General features: G+C 45.4%; 1 protein-coding gene across 1 annotated transcript in view; it reads right to left on the bottom strand.

Moving 5' to 3' along the window:
• Window positions 1-25474, bottom strand: part of PTPRN2 (protein tyrosine phosphatase receptor type N2) — a 742666-nt gene that overhangs the window by 520820 nt on the left and 196372 nt on the right. Inside the window, exon 4 of the mRNA XM_057304523.1 lies at window positions 9266-9368. Within this exon, the coding sequence (XP_057160506.1) occupies window positions 9266-9368 (103 nt within the window). The remainder of the gene's footprint in view (window positions 1-9265; window positions 9369-25474) is intronic.

A 25474-nucleotide genomic window follows, 5' to 3' on the forward strand; every position in this document is an offset into this window, starting at 1 on the left:
CGGGAGTGGAGGTCGAGGCCGCAGAACTGAGAGCTGACCTCGTTACAATCAGGGCAGGTGGGAGTCACACAGTGATGGGAGGCACAGCGCCACAGAGTAGAAAGAGCCCCGGAATCGAGCCCTCCCGGGTCCCACCACCTCTCAAAACCTCAGCAAATACCCCATATGCGCAACTGTTCAGAGCGCCTCTGCAGGAAACACCCGGTGAGTGGTTTGGTGCTCACGGCAGAGACTGACCCTGAGACACCACTCCCGACTCCCAGAACCTGGGACCCTGGGTGCCAAGGCACAAGGGCAGGCAGGTGGCAGGAGGCACGAGGTCCATAGTCATCTGACTCTAAGACAGGGAGATGATCTTGGGTTACCCTGGTGGCCCCGTGTGATCACAGGTCCTTAAAAGATGACGAGGAGGCGGAAGGGGGTGTCAGAGTGATGCCGTGGAGGAAGACTTCCAGCCCTGAGGGAGGACAGGCCACCAGCCAAAGAATGCAAAAGGGAGGAAACATTCCTCATCTGGCCCTCAAGAAGGGGCCGGCCCTGCGACACCTGGGTAAAGCTCGGTGAGGCCCAGGTGGGGCTTCTGAGCCACGGAACCATGGAAACTGCTAAGTTTGTGATCTGTCACAGCAGGAAACGAAGGCGGTGCCGTATGTTTCCACGTTGTGGTGCTGTCAAGACCACCAAGTACGGATCACCTTCTAAGCACATGGGCCGTGCCTGGCAGACAGGCTGGAGGCTGGAATGACAGAGAGGATACTCTCTGTTTTCCACAGGGTGGCGAGACGGAAGCGTCGCTGGTTCTGAAGCCAGATGTTTGGCCCAAACCAGAGGTGCAGAGGAAGCGGCTAAGTAGCACTGCTACCAGCAGAAGGTCAGGGCCACAGGTCTCAACAGGTTCCAGGACACAGACGCTGGAACTCATCCTGTCCTTCACTGGCTTCCCATCTGGATTAGCTCCCTTTCCTCTCATTACCCTGGCTGTGAAGAGCCACCCCTCTCGCAGCCTGGACCCACGGGCGAGAACTTCCCAGCCCACGGACACCTCTGCGTGTGCAGGTCACCCGTCCCCAAAGGGCCAAGATGCGTCCTAAATGGGGCAGGAAAGCACACCGCAAGACACTCTGTGCGGAGACCCCTGTGTGTTGCAAACACTCTGACCTCTGGATCCCTGAGAAGGGCTTGCCTGACAGTGAATTCCCAATCCTGGCATCTCACGCGATCTGGAGAAGCTGAGAACGTCCCAAACCGTCTCCTCACAAGTTCTCCTCCCAGTTTATTTTTCCTCCTCTGCTGTGCTGTCTACGGCTGGCCCCGCTACGCCCACTGACCGTTCATCCCTGCCGGCGGCAACACCACCACACGCCGCTCTGGCCGTAGACCACAGACTTCAGTGTGACCCTTTGCTTTCTCTCTTCCTTACCCGCACATCCACACACTCCTTCGGGCTGACCTGGAAATTCGCCCCGTATCCATCCACGTCTCCTACCTGTACCGCTGCCTCTTCTAGGTCACGTGCACTCACGCGTGGGCGGCCGGGGTGGCAGACGGAGCCTGCGCTCTTGCCTCTCCCCTCCACTGCCTGGAAGCCATGGGGCCTCTGGAAGAAGTGCCCCAGGTCCCATCACTTACCGGTAAAAGCCCCAGTCACACCCTACTTCCCTGGGCATTCATTCACCACGTGGCTTGGAGACGCCTGCCCCGACCATCCAATCAGAGGTACACCGCAGTCCTTGTTCATCAGATCACCCTAAAATATGGTCTTTACAGCGTTTATTACCAGCTGAAATTACCTTCTTTATTTGCTATGTGCTTTTTGTTGCTAGATATCCTTTCACTAGAATGTAAGCTGCTTGAGAGAAGGGGTCATGTTTCTCTGTATTCTTGTTCTCTGCTCCAACCCCAGAATTTACCCAGAGCCTAACTCAGCAGCCACTGAGAGTACGTGTGGACTGAATGAACTCAGATACACCCATTAAATTCCAAGTTAATGCAGAGTTAGCCCAAAATGCTAGCACATCACGTTATTAACCTGTTAAGTGACACTTTTCCTGGGAAATCTAAAAACTGTTATCAGCGAAAGTGACTTCAGGATAACAAAACTGATAATTGTGGTGTACTGGGGGTGATCAAATTATGGACTGATTTGAAAGAAAAATGTCTTACTCCCTTGTTTTTTAAGAAAATGAGTTTTTAAGTCATATAAAACACAGTTCTCCCAGTGTGTGTTAAGTCTCTTCGACAGCACAAACTCAGTTTGCGTAGAAAGAACCGGACGTGTTTCCTATGGCAACTCTGTGCGGTCTCAAACTGTGTCTCCGCAGGGGATGTTCGTAAATGCGGCAGCTGATTTCTGAATAACAAATAACTGTAAGCAATTATAGCTCTGACATTTACATGGCAATATATGTGCGTGCTGTTTTTCGCATACTAAATGCATTTGACCTTCATGTAAGTAAATACTGGGTTTTAAATTTGTATTTTTTTAATTATCTGCCAGAAGTACCCTTGATGTTGAACAAAAATACCCCAGACTGCTAGAAAAACGGCACAGCTTACCCAATGTCAGTACAAGGTTTAGAAAAACAGCGCACGCGAGGGGGACGGGCTCATCTGTTGGGTTTTTCATTTCTTCCCATCCTCTCTGTGCTGATTTTTTTATTTGGAGATACTTTGCTTTTAAGCAATCATTTGATTTTCATTTTTACTTATAAGTGTACCTACTATGATAAAGTTTCATGGCAATTCTAGAAATACGGTGTTCTGATGTGCCGACAGGAGGGCCATCAGGTCCCCAAACACAGCGGTCAGGCCTTAGAAGAAGCCGTAAGTGTGGGACCGGGGGGGCACAGCCTGCAGCCTGAGAACACAGGGACTTTCCCCCACTCAGGGTCCCGTGTGTGTCTACATATGTGTCTGCTTGTGTGTGTGTGTGTGCGTGTGTGTCTATGTGTATGTATCTGTGTGCTTCTGGTTATGTCCGTACGTCTGTGTGTGTGTCTGTGTGTGCGTCTGCGTTTGTGTCTGGTCTGTGTGCATGTCTTGTAGGCTGTGTTACTGCAAATAAAATGCTCAATTTGCTAATAACCATAACTACTGTTAGTGACCAGAAAACAGTATCTTAAGTAGTTTATGTAAACACGACAGTTTGTTACTTACATGTGGGTCTTTAGTGTGATTTTGACACTTCAGGAAATTATTGGGGGTTTAGGTGGGTATGTGACTCATTATAGATTTCCCACGCAAAGTATTAGAGAACAGGATCCCAGCTAGTTTTCCCTGTAGGAAGTCTGATTTTCAAGAACGGATCCCTAATGTTAGGTGTGGTATTTGTACGTATTTCATAAAATCTGGGACTTAAAGAAAATCTTACTTGTGTTTAATTATCTCAGTTGATAAACTTGTCTGGTTTTTATTTCAAATGCCCTTTCAAGCTACCACATCAGACCTCACACGTGTGCCGATGAGGAGGACTTCACGGTTCTTCGATCTCCATTCCTGGCTAGAGTTTCCTGGACCATCACAGAATGGATGAAATCCTGTGTTCCGTGGGGTCATGCTGTACTTTAACTGAAGTCAGTTTAATTCTCCGGTAGTTTGTCTTTTCTCGCACTAACTGCTAACCTCATAAAAGCGCCTCTACATTGTCTCACTCGTCTTCCGGTGTGTCTGTGGCTGGTGGGTTTACTTGTGGCGCTCCACGGCGTCAGAGTGATGAGCGTGGCCAACCCTGGATCCGGGTCGCAAATGGGCTTCGTCTGCCATTCAGCTTGAAGTAGGTCAAAACTTCATAAGTACATAGCTTCCACTTCAAAAACACTAAAAATGTTATTCACGTCGGACTTTACAACTCCCTCGTCCACTTGCACGCTCTGGTCGTCTGGCTCCAAATAATACGAGATGCTTTCAGTTGTCACCCAATTTGCTAAAGAAAAAAAACCCAAGCTAGGAACCAAATCTTTACAGAGAGCACACAGTGAACCTGGTGTTCACTCCTTTCTCAGTAATGGTGACCGTGCTTAACAACAGTTTACTCTCCACATACGGCCTTCAAAGCCCCTTGATATGATGCTTCTGAGCACAGTCTTGTGCCCCGGACGCACTGCTGGCCTCCTGCCCTCAGAGCATCGGCGGAGGGCAGGCTTCGGTTCTCAGGGACTCTTCACACTCCCCCTCTGTTCCTTAGGTTTGGGATCTGTAATTACTGCTGGGCCCACTTTCTGGCTTTCACATGTAGTGCTTACTCTCGTCAGGACAAGAGTGGGGCTGGGCATCCTGAAGACGATTCTGACCTCATCCGGGCAGGTTAATTTCTCCAAAGGTCACCTGTCTTGGATGAAGCATGCCGAGTGTATCCCTGGCCAACTGTGGATGCTTACAAATCTAGCAAGGACAGAATGCTCTATGAGCACATCCAGGATACGCTTGCCCTGTGGAGTGAAGACAGCGAGGAAGGACTCCTGGTTGGTGTAGGTACCCAGAGAGTAATTCAAAAGCATCAGGAGTCCATTCGTTCTGTCCTTCCTTCACCGATTCAACAAATATCGACCAAAGGTCAGCCCTGTGAAAGGCACATGTCAGGTGCTGGCGGTCTCCAGGCCAGAAGCAGCACTAGGAGAGGCGCCAGGGGAAAGAAGGCAGAGCGTGATAACGTCCTTATCTCAGATGGGGCGATCAGAGGACACCGACTTCTTCAGGGACATAAACCTGCACTCTGAAAGTATCCGCAAGCCCAAAAGGTGGTGCTTACAAACTGAATGTAAAGTCAGACAGCTCCAGACACTGAAGACAACAAAAGCAAGCCAGTCACACTCCACAGAGGAGAAGGAAGCGGGCACGGCACCAGTGCCACACCGAGCTGCCCAGGGGCTGTAAAAGTGCCACCTGACATTGCTCAGGAAAGCTGCATATAAAATAGAGCCCAAGAAGCGAAATTTTAACGGACGGCCAGATTCATTAGGCAGCAAATAAAAAGAGAGAAAACAGGAATGGCAGTTACTGATTTTAGAAAAATGGAATCCAAGGTAAAAAGCATTAAAAGCAACCAAGGCATGCTTTGGAAGTGACTGTGGGTACAGCAATTGCCAAGAAAGATGTGGCCCAGCAACCTTTACGTGCCTGAGGTCAGAGCCTCACAGTGCTTAAGGCAAAATATATTGACAACGTCAGAGGGGAGGGGGGTGGGGGATGGGATAGGCCGGTGATGGGTAGTGAGGAGGGCACGTACTGCATGGTGCACTGGGTGTTATACACAACTAATGAATCATGGAACTTTACATCAAAAACTAGGGGTGTACTGTATGGTGACTAACATAATATAATAAAAAAATTATTAAAAATAAAAAATATATTAACAACAAAAGGAAAATTTATAGAAACAGTTTCTGTCTGAGAAATTTCAATAAGTCAAAATATAATTAAGGACATATTATAAACCATATAAAATTATAAACTATGTGTAAAAATCTGTACCCTGCAAATAGTGGCTACAACATCTTTTTAAAGTACCCATTGAAAATCAGTAATGAGATCGTACAAACGAGGCCACCGAGAAAACCTCAAAATCTCCTGAAAGTAAAAACTGAACAGGTCACATCTGCTAAAATGAAGTAAAACTAGGCACTGAAGTTTAAAAACAACACAAATAAGAAAAACTGGACACTAGCTCTTTCCAAAGGGTATAAAGTCACAATTACAGAAAACGTAGAACAAAAGTGAATGAGAATACATCAGGCCCAGGACGGGGCCAAATCAATGCTCAAAAGCTAATGTACAGACTTGTGCAACTTCATTCGTTTTAAAAAATGAATAAATAAAAGCATGAACAAAACGTTCAATTCAAGAAGTTTTATTAAAAATCGACAGGTCTAGGGTGCTGGGTGGCTCAGTCGGTTAAGCCTCTGCCTTTGGCTCAGGTCATAATCCCAGGGTCCGGGGATGGAGACCCATGTGGGGTTCCCTGCTCAGGGGGAAGTCCGCTTCTCCCTCTTCCTCTGCCCCTCCCCCTACTCTTCCACGCGCTCTCTCTCTCTCACTCTCTCAAATAAATAAATAAAATCTTTATAAAAAAACAAAACCAATGGTTCTTAAAAAAAAGAAGAAAAAACACTAGGTATAAGGATAGTAGAAGTAAGAAAATCCAAAGATAATTAATTTTAAAAATCATGTTAAAAATAGGGCACAACCTGTGGGTTGCTGGAGGGGAGCTGGGTGGGGGATGGGGTAACTGGGGGATGGGCATTAAGGAGGGCACTTGATAGAATGAGCACTGGGTGTTGTATGTAACCGATGAATCACTAAACTCTACTTCTGAAACTTAAAAAAAAAATTGAATAGGGCCTCATTTAAAAATACATAAATAAATACATTACAAATAACAAGGGCGACAACTATACGTACACTGGAAGGTTTTTTAAATTATAATGCAATTCTAAATATCATGCTAAGTTAACAAATTTGGAAATCCCTATGAAAGGGGTGATCGTTCTCTGTAAAAATACAAATGCCTCCATGAGAGACTGTGGACTCTGGGAAACAAACTGCGGGCTTCAGAGGGGAGGCGGGTGGGGGATGGGCTGGGCAGGTGGTGGGTAATAAGGAGGACACGTATTGCATGGAGCACTAGGTGTTATACGCAAACAATGACTCATGGAACATTACATCAAGAACTAAGGATATGCTGTGTGGTGACTAGCGTAACATAATGAAAAATTTTTAAAAAATACCAATGCCTCAATGCCACACAATAAACACTGTGAGCACATTTTACCAATAGTTTTGGGAGACAACGAAAGTGTTAGGAGATACACTTCAAAGGAAGAGTTTAAAAAATACGTACACCAGGAAATAGATAATTTCAGTGCTAAAGAAAGTTTTGCAGAAATTTTGTGAAAAGAGGGAAAACCACTGTATGTACTATGACAACAGTCTAACTGTGACCCCAGCTGCAGGGAGAGACAAAGCCAGGACGACAGCAGGGCCATGTGCCCCTGTCCTGGCCGCTGAGACAGTCCGTCAGACAGAGTGCCAACAGGAAACATCCGAAAGTAGGGGGTCTGAGTACTTGAACAGGACACTATTCACAGAGGCAGGCAGGACTGAGAGGAGTGAAGGGATAACCGTGGAGAACCACCAGGTCAACAGGAGGGAGGACAGAGGGGGTCATGGGATCAGACACTCTGCCCAGGTGCCACTGCCATCCTGACCCCCTCTGCTCTGCCCTCGAAGCTGGGATGAATCCCACTGGACAAACCCAGCCTCAGCCTGAGGACACAGGGACCAACTTGCGCAGCCCAGGAACACCCGTCCCTCAGGGGCCAGAGCCAGGAGTAGGATCGACAGGAATCTGGGAATATCCCATCAAGTCTTCCCAAAATGGGGCTCTGCTTCTAGAGCTGGGATGATTGTTTTACTTAGGTTCAACCCTGTCAAAGACAGAAATTAAAAATCCAACGTCGAGACGACTACGAGAACTCTGTTTTCATGAGCAAATGTACTGAGTGTCATCCATGGTACAGACCAGAAAAATATTTCTACAAAATATGATAAATGAAAAGTTACCAGCCTTAAATATAAAGGCTCTATACTGAAACAAAACAGAAAAACACAAAAAATACTTTTTTTTAAAAAAGATTTTATTTATTTATTTGACAGAGAGACAGCCAGTGAGAGAGGGAACACAGCAGGGGAGTGGGAGAGGAAGAAGCAGGCTCCCAGCGGAGGAGCCTGATGTGGGGCTTGATCCCAGAAAGCTGGGATCACGCCCTGAGCCGAAGGCAGACGCTTAACGACTGAGCCAGCCAGGCGCCCCAAAAAATACTTTTCATATGGACAAAGATCATGCATAGGAAACTCATACAGAAGAAAATTCCAACTCAAATATGAATATTTTTAATCTTACTTATTAAAAAAAACAACAAAGATAAGTTATCATTTTTCATGATAAAACTGGCAATTTTAAAAAATGACAATATTGATGCTGGTAAGAAGGTAGTCATCTAGGTGTCTGTTCAACGGCCTTACCTTGTGTGCAAATGCTGGTCTTTGGGTGACAGATACCATGCTCTGGTCTCTCTCACCTTGTCCATACAAGGAGTTATTCTTCGCTCATGGTGGAGTTCAAGGTCATCTGGGATAGTGCGCTTCACAGTTAGTGAAGTTAAATCTTCACTCAGAAGGAAGGAGCAGTGGGCAGCACTGAAATGCCCAAGTGTAAAGACCAGTGCGAAGAGTGTGCAATCATCCAAAACAAAAACGGAAATTCAAGACAGCCTGACTTTGGTTCCTGGTTGTTTTTTCTTACAGAGAAGTCTTACACACACTCACAGACTATAATGGCATATTGTCCGACAAAGGAGGCATTCGAGGTAGACAGGCTAGACACAGGAAGTAGAGGACGTGTTTCCTACCCTCCAGAAACTCACAGTCTGGCTGGTGAGAGAGCTAACGTGGTGACTGCGTCGTCGGTGTGTCGAGGTCCTTTCGGGTGTCCACTCACTCGCGCTGCTGGATTTGGAAATGAACTTCGCGGTGATCTTAGCATTTCAACTTCTTAGAGGAACAGCAGCATTTCTGTGTTACTGAGATTCTTCTAAGTGAAGTTTCAGAATAGTCTCTCTCTTAGGGGGAAAAATGGACTTTCCAAACTTCCCTAAACCTTTGGGGAAGGCCCTTTTCACATTCTATAAACGAAGAATCTAGCACCACGGCTGAGGAATGAGACAATCCCAACTGGCTCCCTGTGGTCGTCTTTGGACTAAGTTTCCAGCTTCCCTGCATCTCAATTCCCTTCCCTCCAAGAACAGAACAAGCATTAGGAGCCCCTCAGAGCGTGCGGTGAGGATGAAATGAGATGCTGCAGAGTGAAACATGCAGCTCAGTATAGGTCACTATGTTTTGGCAATAGGAAAACGTTCATGACTTAATTCTGCTTTTTGTACTAACGTGAACATAAATTCTTACTGGGAAATGAGATATCTTGACTTCTCTGCTTTCAGCCAAGGTTCTGAAGATGCAGGGCTTTCCAAAGGTCTTGGGAAAGGGAGGGGAAGGGCCACTGGGAGGCCCATCAGTGAGGACGGCACCTGGTCCGGAGGGTCACGCCAACGCATCTTGCACCCCCAGGGCTAGGACACAGTGGAAAGCAAAGCACCATCTGCTCCTTATTGGACTTTCCCACCCTCCGGACCCTCTACACCACAAGGACAATAGGATCAAATAAAAACCAGCTTGGTGGATACGGGCTGCGGCCAGAGAGCGGTTTGCTTACCTGGCTGTGTCGGAAGCCTCCAGATGTCGTGGGTAGGCGTGGGGAAGGTTTGAGAGTTCCTGGGCCATCACATGCTGGGTGTAGTCGTCCTGCCATGTGAAGCCTGGGGAAAGTTGAAAAGCTGCATTATCAACTCAGAAGTTGAGCCAAAGGTCTTGTTTCAGTCTCAGGATAAGTTGCTGCCATTTCAAAGTTTGCACTCAATGCCATCAAAAACCCATGGCTCCCTCTCACTGCGGTTTATTAATAAGGTCTTCTCCTTATAGAAGTCCCCATCTTCTGAGACAACTAGACCAGACAAAGGACGGGCGCTTTGCTGGATGAAAAGCACAAGGCCCAGTGGTGCCGTGGCTGGACGCAAGGAGCTGTAGCCAGGTGCATGTTTCAGTTGGAAGAGGGATTTATCCCCGTGAAAGATGCAAACTTTCTCACGGAAAGGCTCTGGTCACAGCAAAGACCTTCTCGACCCAGATGTGTGCACATTTTACCCATCACTCAGCCGCTTGCCTGCCTGCCCACCGCCACATCTCGGGCAAGCCGTTCTAACTCCATGCTGCCGAGGAGCCACACAGTTGTAATGAAATAAGGGTATTGTTACTGTGAAGGCAATTATCACGGGGCTTAATGTGCTGTATCTGGGAGCCAATTACATTATATTTATACTCAAATGTTATGACAAAGAGCTTTATAACAAGAGCGAAGTAGTTATGAAGGCAAAATCCATGTGATTATGCATTAATTACATGCGCTGCAGATCACATGATAATTATGCTCAGAATTACCAAATAACTCCCAAGAATAATTATTATGCAATTTGTACATTTTAGATCTTATGGTAACACTTTAGCACTTAGAACTACCCCATGCAATTATCCATAATTATCTAATCACTAAATATCATGTAATTACAGAGATATATTTTTATGCCCTGTTCAAAAACACATTACCAAAATCTTCAAATCAGGACGGCTCCATGCCTGTTTATGTGTGCGTGTGAGTGTGGTATAGGGAGGTCCAGAACTTGCTGAGAACCACATGTTCTGGGGAATAAAAAGAAGGGCTCAGCAGATATAAGCTGCCTTCATGAACACACTTGAATTCTTTTTTCAAATGTAAATCGGACATTTTTTTTTACACTTACAAATGGCAAGATTCAAACAGTTGGAACATTTCTAAATCTCAAAAGGCTCAACGGCATTACCCCAAAGGGAAGCTGATGGGAAAATTCACCAAACAGGCCGGCCTCCTATGGCAACTTGTTCTAAGCTGCTCTGCTTGAATATAGCATTCAGAGAATGGGTCGCCACAGGGAGACCCACTCCACGGTCACCGTTACCCTTACTTTAGGACTAAATGTACTTAATAATAAGCAAGAATCATCCGTTTGCCAAAAGCAACTAAAAAACCACCCATATGAATTGTATGTTTATGTGGCTGTTAACCATTGGTCCATCCCCAGGAGTATTCTCAATTGGAAGCACTGTTGCAATATTAGCATGATACCTAGCACTGTGGATTTAGAAAATAAGTGTAGTTTAAACATGCCATTCCCAAAAGGGTGGTCTTAATATCTATCAGGAAAGAAAAAAATCAAGAGCATGAAAGGAAGTTCCTATAAAAAGCTTTCATCTGTAAAATTTAAAATAATAAAACATCAATAAAATATATATTATATATATATATATATATATATATATATTATCTGAAGAGCATAAAAGTCTGAGCTATGTCGATTCTGGGGTCTGTGAGGAGGGCTCAGTCACAACAGCTGGCCAACTGATAAAGGTGTTATATACAGGCAATCTGAGGGGGACCCTGAACCCCCAGACTGGCTTCTAAGCTTTCCTGGGAGCAGGCAGAAACTGGACACTTGGATATAAAAACCAAAGCAATGCATGCCTTGGGGGTTAGATGTCGTCTCTGAATTCCTCTCCAAGGCATACCGGAGGAGCTAAAACCCCAGAAAGAGAGGACCTGCGTCCAGGAAGATGGAGAACACGTACTTTCCCCTACATTTTCCACCAGGCACAACTAAAACTCTGGAGATGATATGCACCGAAGGCTGTGAAGGGAGGACAGGAGACAGGCTGCTGTGCTCCCAGGGAATCTGAGGAACCACATGTGCAGGGTGCCCTGGGCTGTCCTTCGGCCTCGTGCACCTCACAATGGAGCTGAGTCAACAACCTGGGAGAACCAAGGGCAGGTGAAGCCCTGACTGAGGTTACCTCTCTCCAGCCAGAGGGCCAGAAAGGGACTGACCTAGCACATTTTAGACAAGAACGGCTCTCCTCCCATCAAACACCACCAAAAAAAAAATAAAATAAAATAAAAAACATAGCCCACCCATACCAGTGCTAACAAAGGTCAAAGGGGACCCTGGGCGTCCTTTTTTAGGAAGCTGGAATGAGGCCCCTGACCTTCCCTAACCCTGCCAGGGTCAGCAGAGCAGTCAAGTAGGCACTGGGTGGTATACCCACCCCCCATGTCAGACCTCCATGGAGACCACATGGGGAGTTCAAACTCCTACAACCCACCCTGCCCAACATATGGACAAGACCCCTTCCCTCAGATGTCAGCAGAAATCTAGTGGAGAACCTGGATTTCCACCCCCATGTTAGTAACAGAGACCCCCCACATACACACCTTGGCATAGCAGTGTTAGAAAAAGCTGTTAAAACACAAGGTTTAAAGGAGATCCAGACTCTCAGAATACTAAAATGTTCAGGTTTCAACAGAAAATCAGTTGTCATACCAAAAAAGACTGGGAAGATCTCAATCTGTAGCCATTAACGCTGAGGCTGGAAGATGTTAGCAGTACCTGCCAAAGACTGTAAAGCAGCCATAATAAAAATGCTTGAATGAACAATTATGAACATACTTGAAAAAAAAAGAGAATCTAGAAGGTTTAGCAAAGAAATAGAACATCTCAGCAAATAAACAAATATAAAAAGAACCAAATGGAAATATTATAACTGAAAAATACAATAACCAAAGTAAGCAGCTCAAGTAGAAGCACTCAATAGGAGGACGAGGGACCAAGGAAAAAACCCGTAAAGTAGGAGAAAAACAGAAATCACCCAATTCCAAAAACAGAGAAAACAGTCTGAAAAAAAAAAAAAAAAGGACAGAGCCTCAGGGAGTGTGGGACTGTAACAAAAGATCTAACATTCATATCATCAGAGTCCCAGAAGGGGAGACAAGGAAGGCAGGGCTGAAAGGGCATTCAGAAACAGGATGGCTGAAAACTCAACTTTGACAAAAGATATAAACCTAAAGATTCACAAAGCTGAGCACCCTGAACAGGGTAAACCCAGTCTCCTCCAAGACACACAGTTAAACTTCTGAAAGCTAAACGCAAAGAAAAATTCTTGACAGCAGCCAGAGAAAAATGACACCTTACCTACGAGGGAAAAACAATCTGAACGGAAAGGATTTCCCATCAGAAACCACAGAGGTCACAAGGAAATCACACAACATTCTTCAAGTGCTAGAAGAAAGGAACCATCAGCCCTGAATCCTGAAAATCTACCAATCCAGATACCCATCAAAAATATGCTTCAGGCGGTTAAGTTGGCCGAAGGCGTCTGCCTTCGGCTCAGGTCATGATCCCAGGGTCCTGGGATCAAGTCCCACATTGGGCTCCTTGCTCAGCGAGGAGCCTGCTTTTCCCTCTCCCTGCCACTCCCCCTGCTTGTGCACACACACACCCCCAACAAATAAAGAAATAAAAATCTTAAATTAAAAAAATCCTTCAGGAATGACAGGGAAATTAAGACATTCTCAAAAAAGGGAAAACAGAGCCTTGTTTACAGCAGACCTGCTCTAAAACAATTGCTAAATAAACTTATTTAAACAGAAGGAGAAGATGGAAGAAGGAACTTTGAAACATCAGGAAGGAGAAAAGAATGTGGAAAGTAAAAGTGACTAGTTTTCCTTCTCTGGAGTTTTGTCAATTATGTTTGACAGTTGAGGAAGACATGATAACACTGTCTGTTGCACTTCTAAATATATGCAGAGGAAATATTCAAGATAATTACAATAAACTGAGGAGACAAGCCATAAAGGGACGTAAGTTGTCTATACCCCACTCTAACTGGTAAAACAACGACAGTAGACTGTGATTAGCTCTGTATATATAATGTGATATCTTGACCAACCACTAAAAAGGCTATCAAGAGATACGCTCAAAAACACTATAGATAAATCCATAGGGATTTTTTTAAAATGTTAACATAACCCTAAAGGAATGCAGAAAAAAAGAAAACAAAGAAAAAATAGAACAAACAGAAAATAAATAGTAAAATGGGAGACTTAAGCCTTAACATATCAATAATTACATTAAATGTAAAAGGGCTAAATATACCAATGAAAGACACTGACCAAGTGGATTAAAAAAGCATGATCCAACTATATGTTGTTTATAAGAGACTCACTTCAAATGTAAGGCTACAGACAGGCTGAAAATAAAGCACAGAAAGAGATGTATCATAAAAGCATCAATCAAAGGAAGTGGCAATGGCTATAGTAATAACAGATACATTACTCATTAAAACAAACAAAATTACCAGGGACAGAGAGACATTATATAATAATAAAAGAGTAAATCCGCCAAGAAGACATAGGAATCCTAAATATGTATGCACCAAATAACAGAGCTGCAAATATGTGAAGCAAAACTGATAGAACTGAAAGGAGAAACTGACAAACCCACAAGTATAGTTGGAAACTTCAACACCACTTTTTTAGCAACTGAACAAATGAAGAGAAAATCATCAAAGCTGGAGAAGAAAACAGTGTCATCAATCAACAGCTCTAGTCAGGGTTTATAGAACACTCCACGCAGCAAGAGCAGAACACAAACTCTTTTCAAGTGCCCACAAAACATGGACTGAGACCATATCCTGGATCATAGAACAAATCACAGCAAAATTAAAAGAATCAGAATCAGAAATAGGAAAATCGGTAGGAGAAGGAAGGGAAGAATGAAGGGGGGGGGGTAAACAGAAGGGGGAATGAACCATGAGAGACTGTGGACTCTGGGAAACAAACTGAGGGCTTCAGAGGGGAGGGGGGTGGGGGATTGGGATAGGCTGGTGATGGGTATTAAGGAGGGCACATATTGCATGGTGCACTGGGTGTTAATACGCAAATAATGAATCATGGAACATTGCATCAAAAACTAGGGATGTACTGTATGGTGACTAATATAACAAAATAAAAATTATTTTAAAAAAAGAATCAGAATCATCTGAAGTGAGTCCTTCAATCACAGTGAAGTCAAACTAGAAATCAATAACATAACTATAAAAGAAAATCTCCAAACACTTAGAAATTAAACAAGTTTCTAAATAATCCACAGGCCAAAGAAAATCCAAGGGAAAAACACACTGAACTGAATGAACATGAAAATGCAACATCAAAATTTTGTGAGACACAGTTAAAGCTGTACTAAGAGTGAAATTTTTAGCACTAAATGTTCACATTTTTAGAAAAAGTCTCAAATTAATTATCTAAATGTACACACCAAGAAGCTAGAAAAAGAAGAGCAAAAGAAAGTAGAAGGAAGGCAATAATAAAGAGTGGAAATCAATACCACTGAAATCAGAAAAAAAGAAGAACAGAGAAAGTCAGTGAAAACAAAAGCTGGTTCCCTGAAAAGATCAATAAAATTGACAAACTTCTAGCAAGACTGACAAAGGAAAAAAGAAAGCAGTCACAAATTACCAGTATCAGCAATGAAACAGATGATATCAATACAGACCCTGCAAGACCTCATAAGGGAACAAACAAGTCTACACACATAAACATGGCAACTTACATGAATTAGACCAAGTCCTCAAAAAACACAAACTAATACATCTCATCCAATATGAAATAGATAAATTGATAGTCCTATAACTTTAAAGGAAATTGAATTCATAATGTAAAACCTTCCCAAAAAGAAATGTGCAGACCCAGGTGATATTACTGGAGAATTTTACCAAATATTTAAGGAAGAATTAACATGAATTCTACACAATCTCTTCCAGAATATAGAAGAGGAAATAATTCCCAATTAATTTTAGATAGCTAAGATTAACCTAATACCAAAAGCAGACAAAGACCAGAGAGAGAGAGAGAGAAACCTATAGAACAATATCCCTCATGAATATAGATGTAAAAATTCTTATGAAAAATATTAGTACATAAAATCCAGCAATATATGAAACCAATTATATCATGGGGTTTATTTCAGATATGCAAAGCTAGTTAAAAATTCCAAAATAAAACAATGTAATCCACCACAGTAATAAGCTAAAGAAGAAAAAAATCACATGATCCTATCAGTGTAGAAAAAGTATGTGAAAAAATTCAACACCCATTCATGATGAAAACTCTCAGAAGAACAGCAATTGAGGGGAAATTCATGAACTCGATAATGAACATCTACAAAAGCTCTACAGCGAACATCACACCTAACGGTGAGGAACTAGCTTTCCACTTAGGATCTGGAAAAAGGCAAGGATGCTTCCTCGTCGCCACTCTTGTTCAGCATAGCTCAAAGTTCTATCCAGTGCAATAGGGCAAGAAAAAGAAAGAAAAGGCAAGCAGATCAGAAAGAAAGAAACAAAGTTCTCTATTTCCGGGTGATGTGATTTTCTACATGGAAAATCCCAGTGAATCTTCAAAATACCCCTAGAACTAATAAGTTATTTTTCTATATACCAGCTATAAAAACACACTGACACTGAAATTAAAATAAAATACTATTTATAGTCCCTCAAGAAATTAAATACGTACGTGTAAATCTAACAAACACGTGCAGGACTCGCGCGCTAAAAACAACACAATGTGGATGAAAGAAATCAAAGACCTAAATGAATGAGGACACGCCATGTTCATGAGTCAGAAGCCTCAACATAATAACGATGAAGATTCTCCTCAAATTGGCATACAGGTTCAACACGATTCCTGTCAAAATCCTAGCAAGACTCTTTGCAGAAGCACTTTATACGGAAAAGCAAAGGAGTCACAGTAGGCAGAGCAATTTGGGAAAAGAGGAATAAAGGAGAAACCATGCGACCTAATTCCAAGTCTTACTACACAGGTACAGGGATCAAGACTGCACAGTATTGGCAGAGGCAAACAGATCAACAGAACAAAGTAGAGAACCCAGAAATAGACCTATACAAAAACGCCCAATGGATTTTTGACAAAGGTGCAAAAGCAGCTTAATGTTTGAAAAATTGCCTTTCACAAAAGGGTGCAGGAGCTACTGGACACCCAGAAGCAAAAACAGAAACTTCAACATCAGTTTCATGGTTTACACAAAATAGTAATGAAATACACACCGGATGTAAATGCAAACTGTAAAACAATAAACATTTTACGGAACAATAAACAACAGAAAACCTTTGGGACCTAGGGCTAGGCAAAGCACCCTTCGACTCAGCACCAAACACACTTGGACAGAGGAATGCCAGACTGGACATCATCGCCATTCACATGAAAGACAAGGGTAGGCCACCCAGCCGAGAAGTTACTAGTACCTGGAACGTGGAACTCTCAAAAATAAACATTAAAAAAGCCCAATTAGAAAAAGTGTGAAAGACATGAAGAGACATTTCCCAAAAGACAATGTACAGACGGCTCATGAAAAGTTGTCCAACATTGTTAGCCTTCAGGGAAACGCAAGTTAAAACCCACAGTGAGGTACCGCATCACCCTTCCAGGAAGGCTAAGAAAAAAAGAAACAACACCAAATTCTGGCAAGCATGGGGAGAAAGCGGGTCCCTTGTTCATTTGTAGTGCGACTGTAAAATGATGCAGCCATTCTGGAAAACAGTTTGCCAGTTACTTAAAAACTAAACATACGCTTTTCATATAAACCAGCACCTGACCGCTGGCCATTTATCCCAGAGAAATGTTCACACAAAAACTTGTATACAGATGTTAGAAACAAGCCCAGACGTCCTTCCATGGATAAGAGGTCCAGCAGACTACGCCCCATGCACACTGTGGAATAGTCCTCAGCAACAAAATCAACGGCTACCAATACTGCCACAGACAGGATGGGTCTCCAGAACATTGTGTTCAGTGAAAAAAGCCAGTCCACAGAGGTCACACACCACATGATTTCACTTATATATCACCTATGCTTGTGTTCTGTATCAAGCATGTGACATCTGAGAACAGACAAGACTCTTGACCTCTTACCAGTCACAGTCTAGTGTGGACACAGATGGGTTCATAATTAGCTAAGATCCAAGTCAGAGTGTGGCAATTACATAATAAAGTTATAAGCAAACAGTTATAGGAATTAAAAAAAAAGAAAGTGGCGAGGTTATCCATAAATAATGCACTAAAATATTAATAATTTTGTTTACAATGTTAATTTGACTTGATGCAAGTGGGTATTGTGCTGAAATGATATACTGTCTTTATTTTTTTTAATCTCTTTAGAGCTATTCCCTCATTTCCTCTTCAGATGGGAAGGATCATGAGTAAAAATATCTATACTTATAAAACTGTTAGTGTAAAACACCAGCCTCAACACAGCTAGTGCCTAATTAATTCACGTGGTCTTAGAGATGAGAATAAACGAATTAAATTTAAAGGTATTTCCTAATGACTTACTTAAGCTGGCATTGCAGTTGTCATTCCTTTCCCATTCAAACTAGACCAAGCTACATTCTGAGACATGGATTAAACAATTGGAAGGTACCAAAAAAATATTTCTCCATAAATGTCCTGGTAAAGAATAAAGATTTATTATGGGTATTTCCTCCATTTATTAGTGTTGGAGTGACATAATACAAGCATGGGTAGCTATCTATCTATCTATCTATCTATCTTCTAGCTTTTTAACAAGCACATTGTTTTCATTGTTGTAGCCAAATTACACAGTGTGGAATCACAGCATATTTGAGAAAAATAAAGAAGAGTTGACAAAAAAAAAAAAGGAATAGAGAAATGAAGAGACTCATTTAGGGTGGAGAACTAGGAAAAGCTTCAAAGAGAAAAATGAGCTCTGAACCAAGGTAGGAAGGAGAAAGAGACTTCTAACACATGGCGCGAGGTTGGGGGAGAACCCCAGGTTAGCAGAAGAGCGTGAGAAAGACGTGAACGTTGTGAAGCCGTGTGTGCCCCAAGGACAGGGCACAGCACAGTGGGAAGGCTGTGCGTCCATGGAGGGGCAGAAGAGGGGTCAGGGGACAGTGCGGTCACAGGACACCTTGGATCCCAATGAGGAAGGGCTCGTGTTTTCTGCATTCACTGTGGAGCCAAAAAAGCTTTCAACAAAAATATCCAACTGTGTCTTGCAAATATGATGAAAATAACAATATGAACATAATAAAAATTGTAAAAGTAATAGTATCTATCTGCTGAGCCATAACTATGGGCCAGGCCAGGCTCTGTTCTAAGTGTTTCCTGTTTTAATCCTCATGATTTGTGAATAACGAATTGAAGGTAGTGACAGAAGGGAAGGAGGTGTAAACATAGTGCATCCAAGAGACACTGAGGCTACAACTCAGACACTGGCCGTGGGGATGGCTCGAGAGTTTTCACAGGCAAGACCGCCAGCACTAATAATCAGCTCCACATGGAGTGAAGGTGGGGAGTCAGCCTGGCAGCCAGGTGTAGCGCCTGGCCCGCCGGAAACAGGCAATCCCAAAGGACGAGGAGCCTGTGGGCAGAGCCCGTGTTTGCTTCCAACAGGACGAATTTGGGGATGGAGGCAATGGACCCAGAGAAGGTGGCGGGTGAGTAGACAGGGGCTGGGGGCAAAGCTGGAAAACACAGCAGGTGGAGGAAGAGGTGGCAAAAGGCGCATTAGGCCCTGCTTCCACGCAATAAGTCAGTCAGCCAATGACGAACAGCATACGAAGAAGTTCCGGATACCCAGGAGAAAGTAAGACTGCAGCTTGCAGACTCGTCTCCCAGCCGTGTCAGAGAAGGCCTGCATTTGACGGGGAGACCTAGTAAAAGCACACGGAGTCCCGCTCGCCCTAACTGTATGTTTGCATTATGTAGTTAGCCTGCCTGCTTCAGCCTCTTTCCTCTGTTCTATTCCACTTTTTAAAACTTCTGGCTGTAACACCCTAAAACTCTCACGGCCCTTAATGGTCATGGCTTGCAGTTTGAAAAACACTCCTGCCAGTGGCAGGCCCGTTTGGAGGGACAGTGCCAGGCCAAGGAGCAGAGGTGCAGAGTGGGGCAAACGAACAGTCTGGAAGAATTTTTGTAGTTCTGCTAACTTCCGCTAAGAACTTCCAGGAGGCGTCACCCGCCCTGAGCAAGTGCCGGAGAGCCTGCCTCCACGGCAGCCTTCAAAAATATTCCTCCAGCTGTGGGTGGCGTGTAGAGAAATGAGAGTCTGGGAGACCAGCTAGGAGGGAAAAGATAGGAGAGAATGAAAAGGGGAGAATCTGTCCCAGGAAAGAGGCACAGATGTTCCTCTGTCAGCTTTGGGAGAAGGATCTAGAGGGCTCTGCCGGGTGAGGAAAACCATGCAGGATGGAGGAGGAAACCAAAGGCAGAGACTGTCCCCAGGGGTGAGGGAGAGGAATTATTTCAAGCTTGATAACATCCTGAGAGAAATCAGAGTGCTCAAAATCAGAAATGCAATCAGCTGGCATTTTACTTCACGAGGGACACTGCTAAGGGGTCAGCTGGAAGAGTGTGAGCACTGTCAGAGCTGGAAGATGAGACAGGGGAGATGCAGGGCTAACCTGTTTGCAGGGTCCGGGTTTTGCGGGGGGAGACACGACTATTAACATCACAGAGTGACACCGATGAGCAACAGTGTCTTCTCTAACCTCCGCCGAGGAGGGACCTGGTGAACAGCATCAAGGAGGACCCCAGGTAGAACGAGAACGCCTTCTCAACAGGATGGTGTGAGGTGCAAGACCAAAGTAGTCAGCTGGGCTCTCCAGGAGCAGAGAAGGCACACGTGCAGTCCACCCCTGAGGCCCCGCATCTGAGCCCGGCATGGAGACCAGGGAGCGCCAGTGCCAGGCGTGGATCAGAGGCGGGTCTAACGCAGGTGTTCGGAGCCCAAGGAACAGCTCAAAGCATCACTATAAGGTAGTAAGACTTGTTTGTAAGTCACACAGGAACCTATAACCTCTACATTCAAGACTTTCAAAGACGGTGTCACGGTTCAGGATGACTGTCTATCTCTCTAGAAAGTGTTTTCAAAGACAGTTTACACACCATGCAAGAAATCAGTCCAGCTTATACACATACACAGGCATTTTCAGACTTCGTATTTTCAGACTGAAAGCAGTGTGACAATCAACTTAACTTGGTCGTAAACAACTTTGGTCCCGCCTGGCACCCAATAACTTTATGCCGCTCCCCACAGACCTGCCATCCAAGAGCAAAGACCCCCGTTACTGGGAGCCCTCAGAGACGCCCATGTGACTGAAGGAAGAGCCCAAAAAAAGACTGTAAGTGTTCTGAGCAAGAAGAGACATCTTTCCAGGGCAAATTCTTTGAAAAGTAAAGTATTTCATATTGATACATTTCATATGCTGGTATGTTTGTTTAAAATGTCCAGTGTAGGGGTGCCCGGGTGGCTCAGCCCTTTTTTTTTTTTTTTTTTTGGAACGAGTAAACTGTGTATTTTGCTTGCATGGGAGCCCCCACATGACCAGCAAGAATTGTGTATGTCTCAGAGCTCTTGCTCAGAACATTTGTAGTGATCGCACGGCAGGTGGACAGACAGCAGGTCTGACCTGCCGGATGCTTCGCTGAGGGCTCATTTCTTCTCCGCCTCTCCTTCCTTGGATTCTGGTTTCAGTCCGTAATCCACTGGGGCAGCCTCGATTGCATCTCTGGCCAGCATGGCGCAGTGCAGTTTCACGGGGGAAGGCTCAGATCATGACAACCTGGGATGGAGCCCTGAGTCGGGCTCCCTGCTCAGTGGGGAGTCTGCTTGTCCCTCTCCCTCTGCTGCTCCCCCAACTCATACTCTCTCTCAAATAAATAAAATCTTTTAAAAAAGTAATTGGTTAAATGTCCAACGTGCCCACTCTGCTATCATACGCACTTTGCAAGAAGCAAGATCACAACAGGTGGGCCTGTTGTCGCCCCCAAAACCAGCGACTCAGCACCAGCAGGACGTTACCGACCTTTCTGATGTAAAACTCACCATGTACGGCTATTTTATTTTACACGATCTATAAATGTGACCATTACTGAAACACAATGTGAGTCTATTTATCACCGTAGAAGGGGTGCCCCTGGAATATTTCTGTCTGCCGCTATTTAGTTTCAAGACGGTAGCGACAATACACACAGAATGTAAACTTCATTGTGACCCCTTTTAGTAGCAGAGCAAATTCCACCAATGTTATCAGTCAGCGCTAGACTATAGCTTCATTAAAGAAGAAAAACTGAACCCGAGTATAGACTATTTAAACTTGATTTCCATGTTGTGTGCGTGTGTGTGCACACGCGTGCACAGGTGTGACCCAACGCTTTCTATGCGCCACGCTCTCCTGCCAGAGACACTGCCACTTACTTGCACCTGTGAGCTCCCAGGGGCTGAGGAGGCAGCTTGTGGCTGCTTGGGCCACTTTACCTCCATATTTTGTCTGCTCTGCTTCCTGGGTATACAAACACAGAACTTTATATATGATTGGAATTGTGAAATATTTGGACATCAACTGATAAAAGAGAGGGAGTCAGGAACATATTAGGCATTCAGTTTTCCAATCTGTGAAGATCTGAGTGTGATAAAAGATACAGTTCCTGCTCCCATTAAGGGACGTAAGTTCCCACAGAGGGAGACACAATAAATACAAACACACAATTAAATAAGAAGATGCTGGTCTCTGTAAGTGCTGTGAAGAAAGCAAACTGGTGATGGGTGAAGAAAGATGAGCAGCAGTAGACAGGTGAGGGTGGTGGACAGGAGCACGGTGGACAGGTAAGTGCAGTGGACAGGTGAGCGAGGCAGACAGGACTCATCAAGAAGAGAGAGCAGGAAAGGCTAGAAGTATGTAGGGGAGGGAGCAACCAGAACGGGAGCTTCAAGGTGGAAGCAAGCCAGGCCAAGTGCTCCAGAACCAGAAGAGGGCCAGGGGCAGGCCTAGTGCATGGGAAGGGGCTGACATTTCAGGTTGGAAACATGGGGCCCATGGTAACACCCTGGGACCCAGTGGAGGGAGGTCAGCAGGGGTGGCCAGAGAGGACGTGTACTGTTGAGAGACACCAGCTGCTACCAGGGATGAGTTGTGAGTAGCTGGACCCCACAGTCAGGAGGCCAGTGGTGGGTGTGAGGAGGGAGACAGAGGTGCAGCCAACAGCCTGGACAACTTTCAGGTTTGGGTCTGGTGGTTCCATGGGCCAGGAGCAGAGAGATGGAGAGCAGCCTCAAGCATCTTCTATGCATGGCAGCACGTGGGCACAGTAAGAAGGTTGTAGCCTCTAGAGCCCACACAGCTCAACTACTCATTTGACGGGTATTCTGTCCACCCCTCATTCTGTCCCTCTTGATCTGACCACACTCCACTCCTGTGCCACCCAGGAAGGCCTGTTGGCTGGAACCTATTTTATTTTAGACTTCAGGTCTTCTTCATCATCACCCTGAGACTTCCTTCTTTTATGTTTTTAAATGAGAACTTCCTCAGGATTATGCTGCTAGCTGCCAGGTGGGGGCAAGATGGGAGCTGTCCACACGGTCCAGGAATGCTCCCAGTGACAGGTGTGGGCTCGGCTAGCCTGGTGGGTCCAGCAAGAGGGACTCCAATGCAGGTCTTGAGTAAAGACGGTCCTCTGAAGAGGAGCCAGTGACATGGGCTAAAGGACAAAGTCGGGGCAAGGTGTGATGCCAGCAGCACCTGTTAATGAGTCTTTTCTGAAGGAGAGACGGCAGGAGGTGCTCATGGGCTCAGAGACCCTGGTGGGGCTTTGAGGGCGCAGGACAGGATGCCAGGCAGGGCTGGCATCGAGGCCTCGGTCTGCGTGGGGGTGCTCCACTAGCGTGTGATGTGTCACAGTTGGTGCTGACACTGTGCCGCGGGACTTACGACCTTCTCCAGGCTCTGTCACAAAGCGGGGGTCCTCCCGTGTTGTTTCCTAACAGCAGGATGGTGCAGACACTTCCTGATGGTAAAGTGCATGGGCCAGTCCCCCGGGCTTGCCAAATCACTGTCCAGACAAGAGTGAGCAAGTCTGCTCTCTTACAGTAACATAAGCCACTCTGTTCTCACCAGGGTTCTCAGGAGCTGAGCGATTCTGTAGCTTCTCTCTTTTTAGTGCTCGACACTGTGCTTCAGGCCAGAAGCCAGGTGCCCCTGCAGGGCCAACACCCCAGCCCCTCACACCCCGTGCTGCAAATCGTTGATGCCTCCCTTAGCTGTCAGAACGGCCAGGATGGAGTGTGACGGGCATTCTTCCCCATTCTCACAGCCACCGGGTCGACACCGGGACGTGACCCCTTCGGAGGCTGCTCCACGGTCCCCTGCCACCACACTCATTCTCATCTCGCACTGCCGTTTCCAGAGCTCAAGGACACATCAAGTGGTGTCCGCATCATTTCATGCGCTTCTCCTGGCGGCCGCGTGTTAGTGTCTGGGCAGTCATGTAAGATAAGACTCGCGTTATCGAGCAGCGGCTGCATTTCCCACCTCTGGATGCAGGCAGAGATAAGGTGCCAACCAATTCCCAGAGAGAGGAAAACAGGCCTCAGTCCTCTGTCAGCCGCTTCGTGATGTGGCCCTCGCTAACTGGTCCTGGGAAGGCGCACGGAATGACTGCAGACCTGGGGGCGGTGGGTGATGGGCACCCGTGCTGGTCGGCCAGAGCAGGAAAGCACTGGAACGGCGGAAGCCGCCATCCGCCGTCCCCGATGCCAGAGAAGGAAGGACGGCGATCCCTGCTTGTTCAAGGCGAGAGAGAAAATCTCCAGCTGAAGACACAAGGCGCCTGACAAGCGCCAGCCAGGTGCCTCACACATCTGGCGGAACAAACAGTGTCCTCACATCTTACGATGCCATATTTGTCTCTGGCGGATGTGCCCGAGGCCGGCTTAGGGTGACTGAATTTCCTAGCAACAGGCCACAGTAAAATGAAGGGAGCATAAAAAAAGGGGGGGACGTCATAAGCACATAAAACCATCAGTCCTTTCAATAGTATGAGGCGAGAGAGAGAGAGAGAGGGAAAAGGAATGGTATTCAATGTTATTAAAAACTCAAAACAGAGGCAGACGGCCACCGTATCGGAAAGGCCAGCATGACTAAGAGCAAACGCTTCGTCTCCTTCTGACTCCACACTTACTGGATCCTCACACTCTGTCCAACACCCATCCCGCAGGGAGGCACATTTTTCTAACAGCAAAGAAGAAAAAGCCCATCGAATAACTGACATCAAGTCCTTGCTCTCCAACTGCTCACGACCAGGAGAGCAAAGCGCAGACTGAGGTCTGGGGTCGTGGCAGGGCCTTGGCACAGACCCCAGAAAGCCTATCAGGACACTCGAGCACACCGTGCTGCAGGCAGGGCACAGCCTCAGAGCGAGCGCCCTTGCCCCAGAGACACCAAGGGGACCCTTGGCCTCCATGCCGAGGACCAGCAAGCATCTGGTGCAGCCTTCAAAGCTTCCCCAGCTGTGACCTTTCATAAATCTTTTCAATGCCAGGTTTCTTACCCTCAGCCCCAATTTTAGCAATATTTCCTTTCATAACAGATTTGTTGACAAACTTTACCTTTTAATTAAAATCTTTCGCTTCCCCTGATACAGACTTCAAAGTACAAACCATCCCACCCACACTCAGCCATAATGATCTTGCATCCCGAAATTTTTACTCCCTCTGGCTTTGGTCCACCAGAAAAGAAAGAAAAGTCTGCCTCTGTTTCGCATATCCTACCCTAATCTTGCGACTGACTTTAAATTAACCTTCTACAGCCCATGGCTCTCCTGATGAGATGTCACCCTGATGAGGTCCTCCCCTAATGCTTACTGAGTAAGAAAATAACTGGGACTTTTTTTTAAAGTCAAGGGAATGATACATATGGCTTCACTGTTCCTAAAAATGCAGACTGAGCTGAAAATGGAGAGGCCCATGGAGCTCTAGCAATGCTGAAACCCCAAATCTCTCATCCCGGTTTTGACACGAGAGGTCTCCACACGGTATCCGTATTCTCACTAAGAGGGCTGTTTTTGCTGCCAAAGCCCATTTGCTTGTTTTTGCCACTGTTTGTTTTCAAATCTTAATTGAAT

The sequence above is a fragment of the Ursus arctos genome, unplaced genomic scaffold (genome assembly GCF_023065955.2).
Source record: "Ursus arctos isolate Adak ecotype North America unplaced genomic scaffold, UrsArc2.0 scaffold_3, whole genome shotgun sequence".
NCBI lineage: Eukaryota > Metazoa > Chordata > Mammalia > Carnivora > Ursidae > Ursus > Ursus arctos.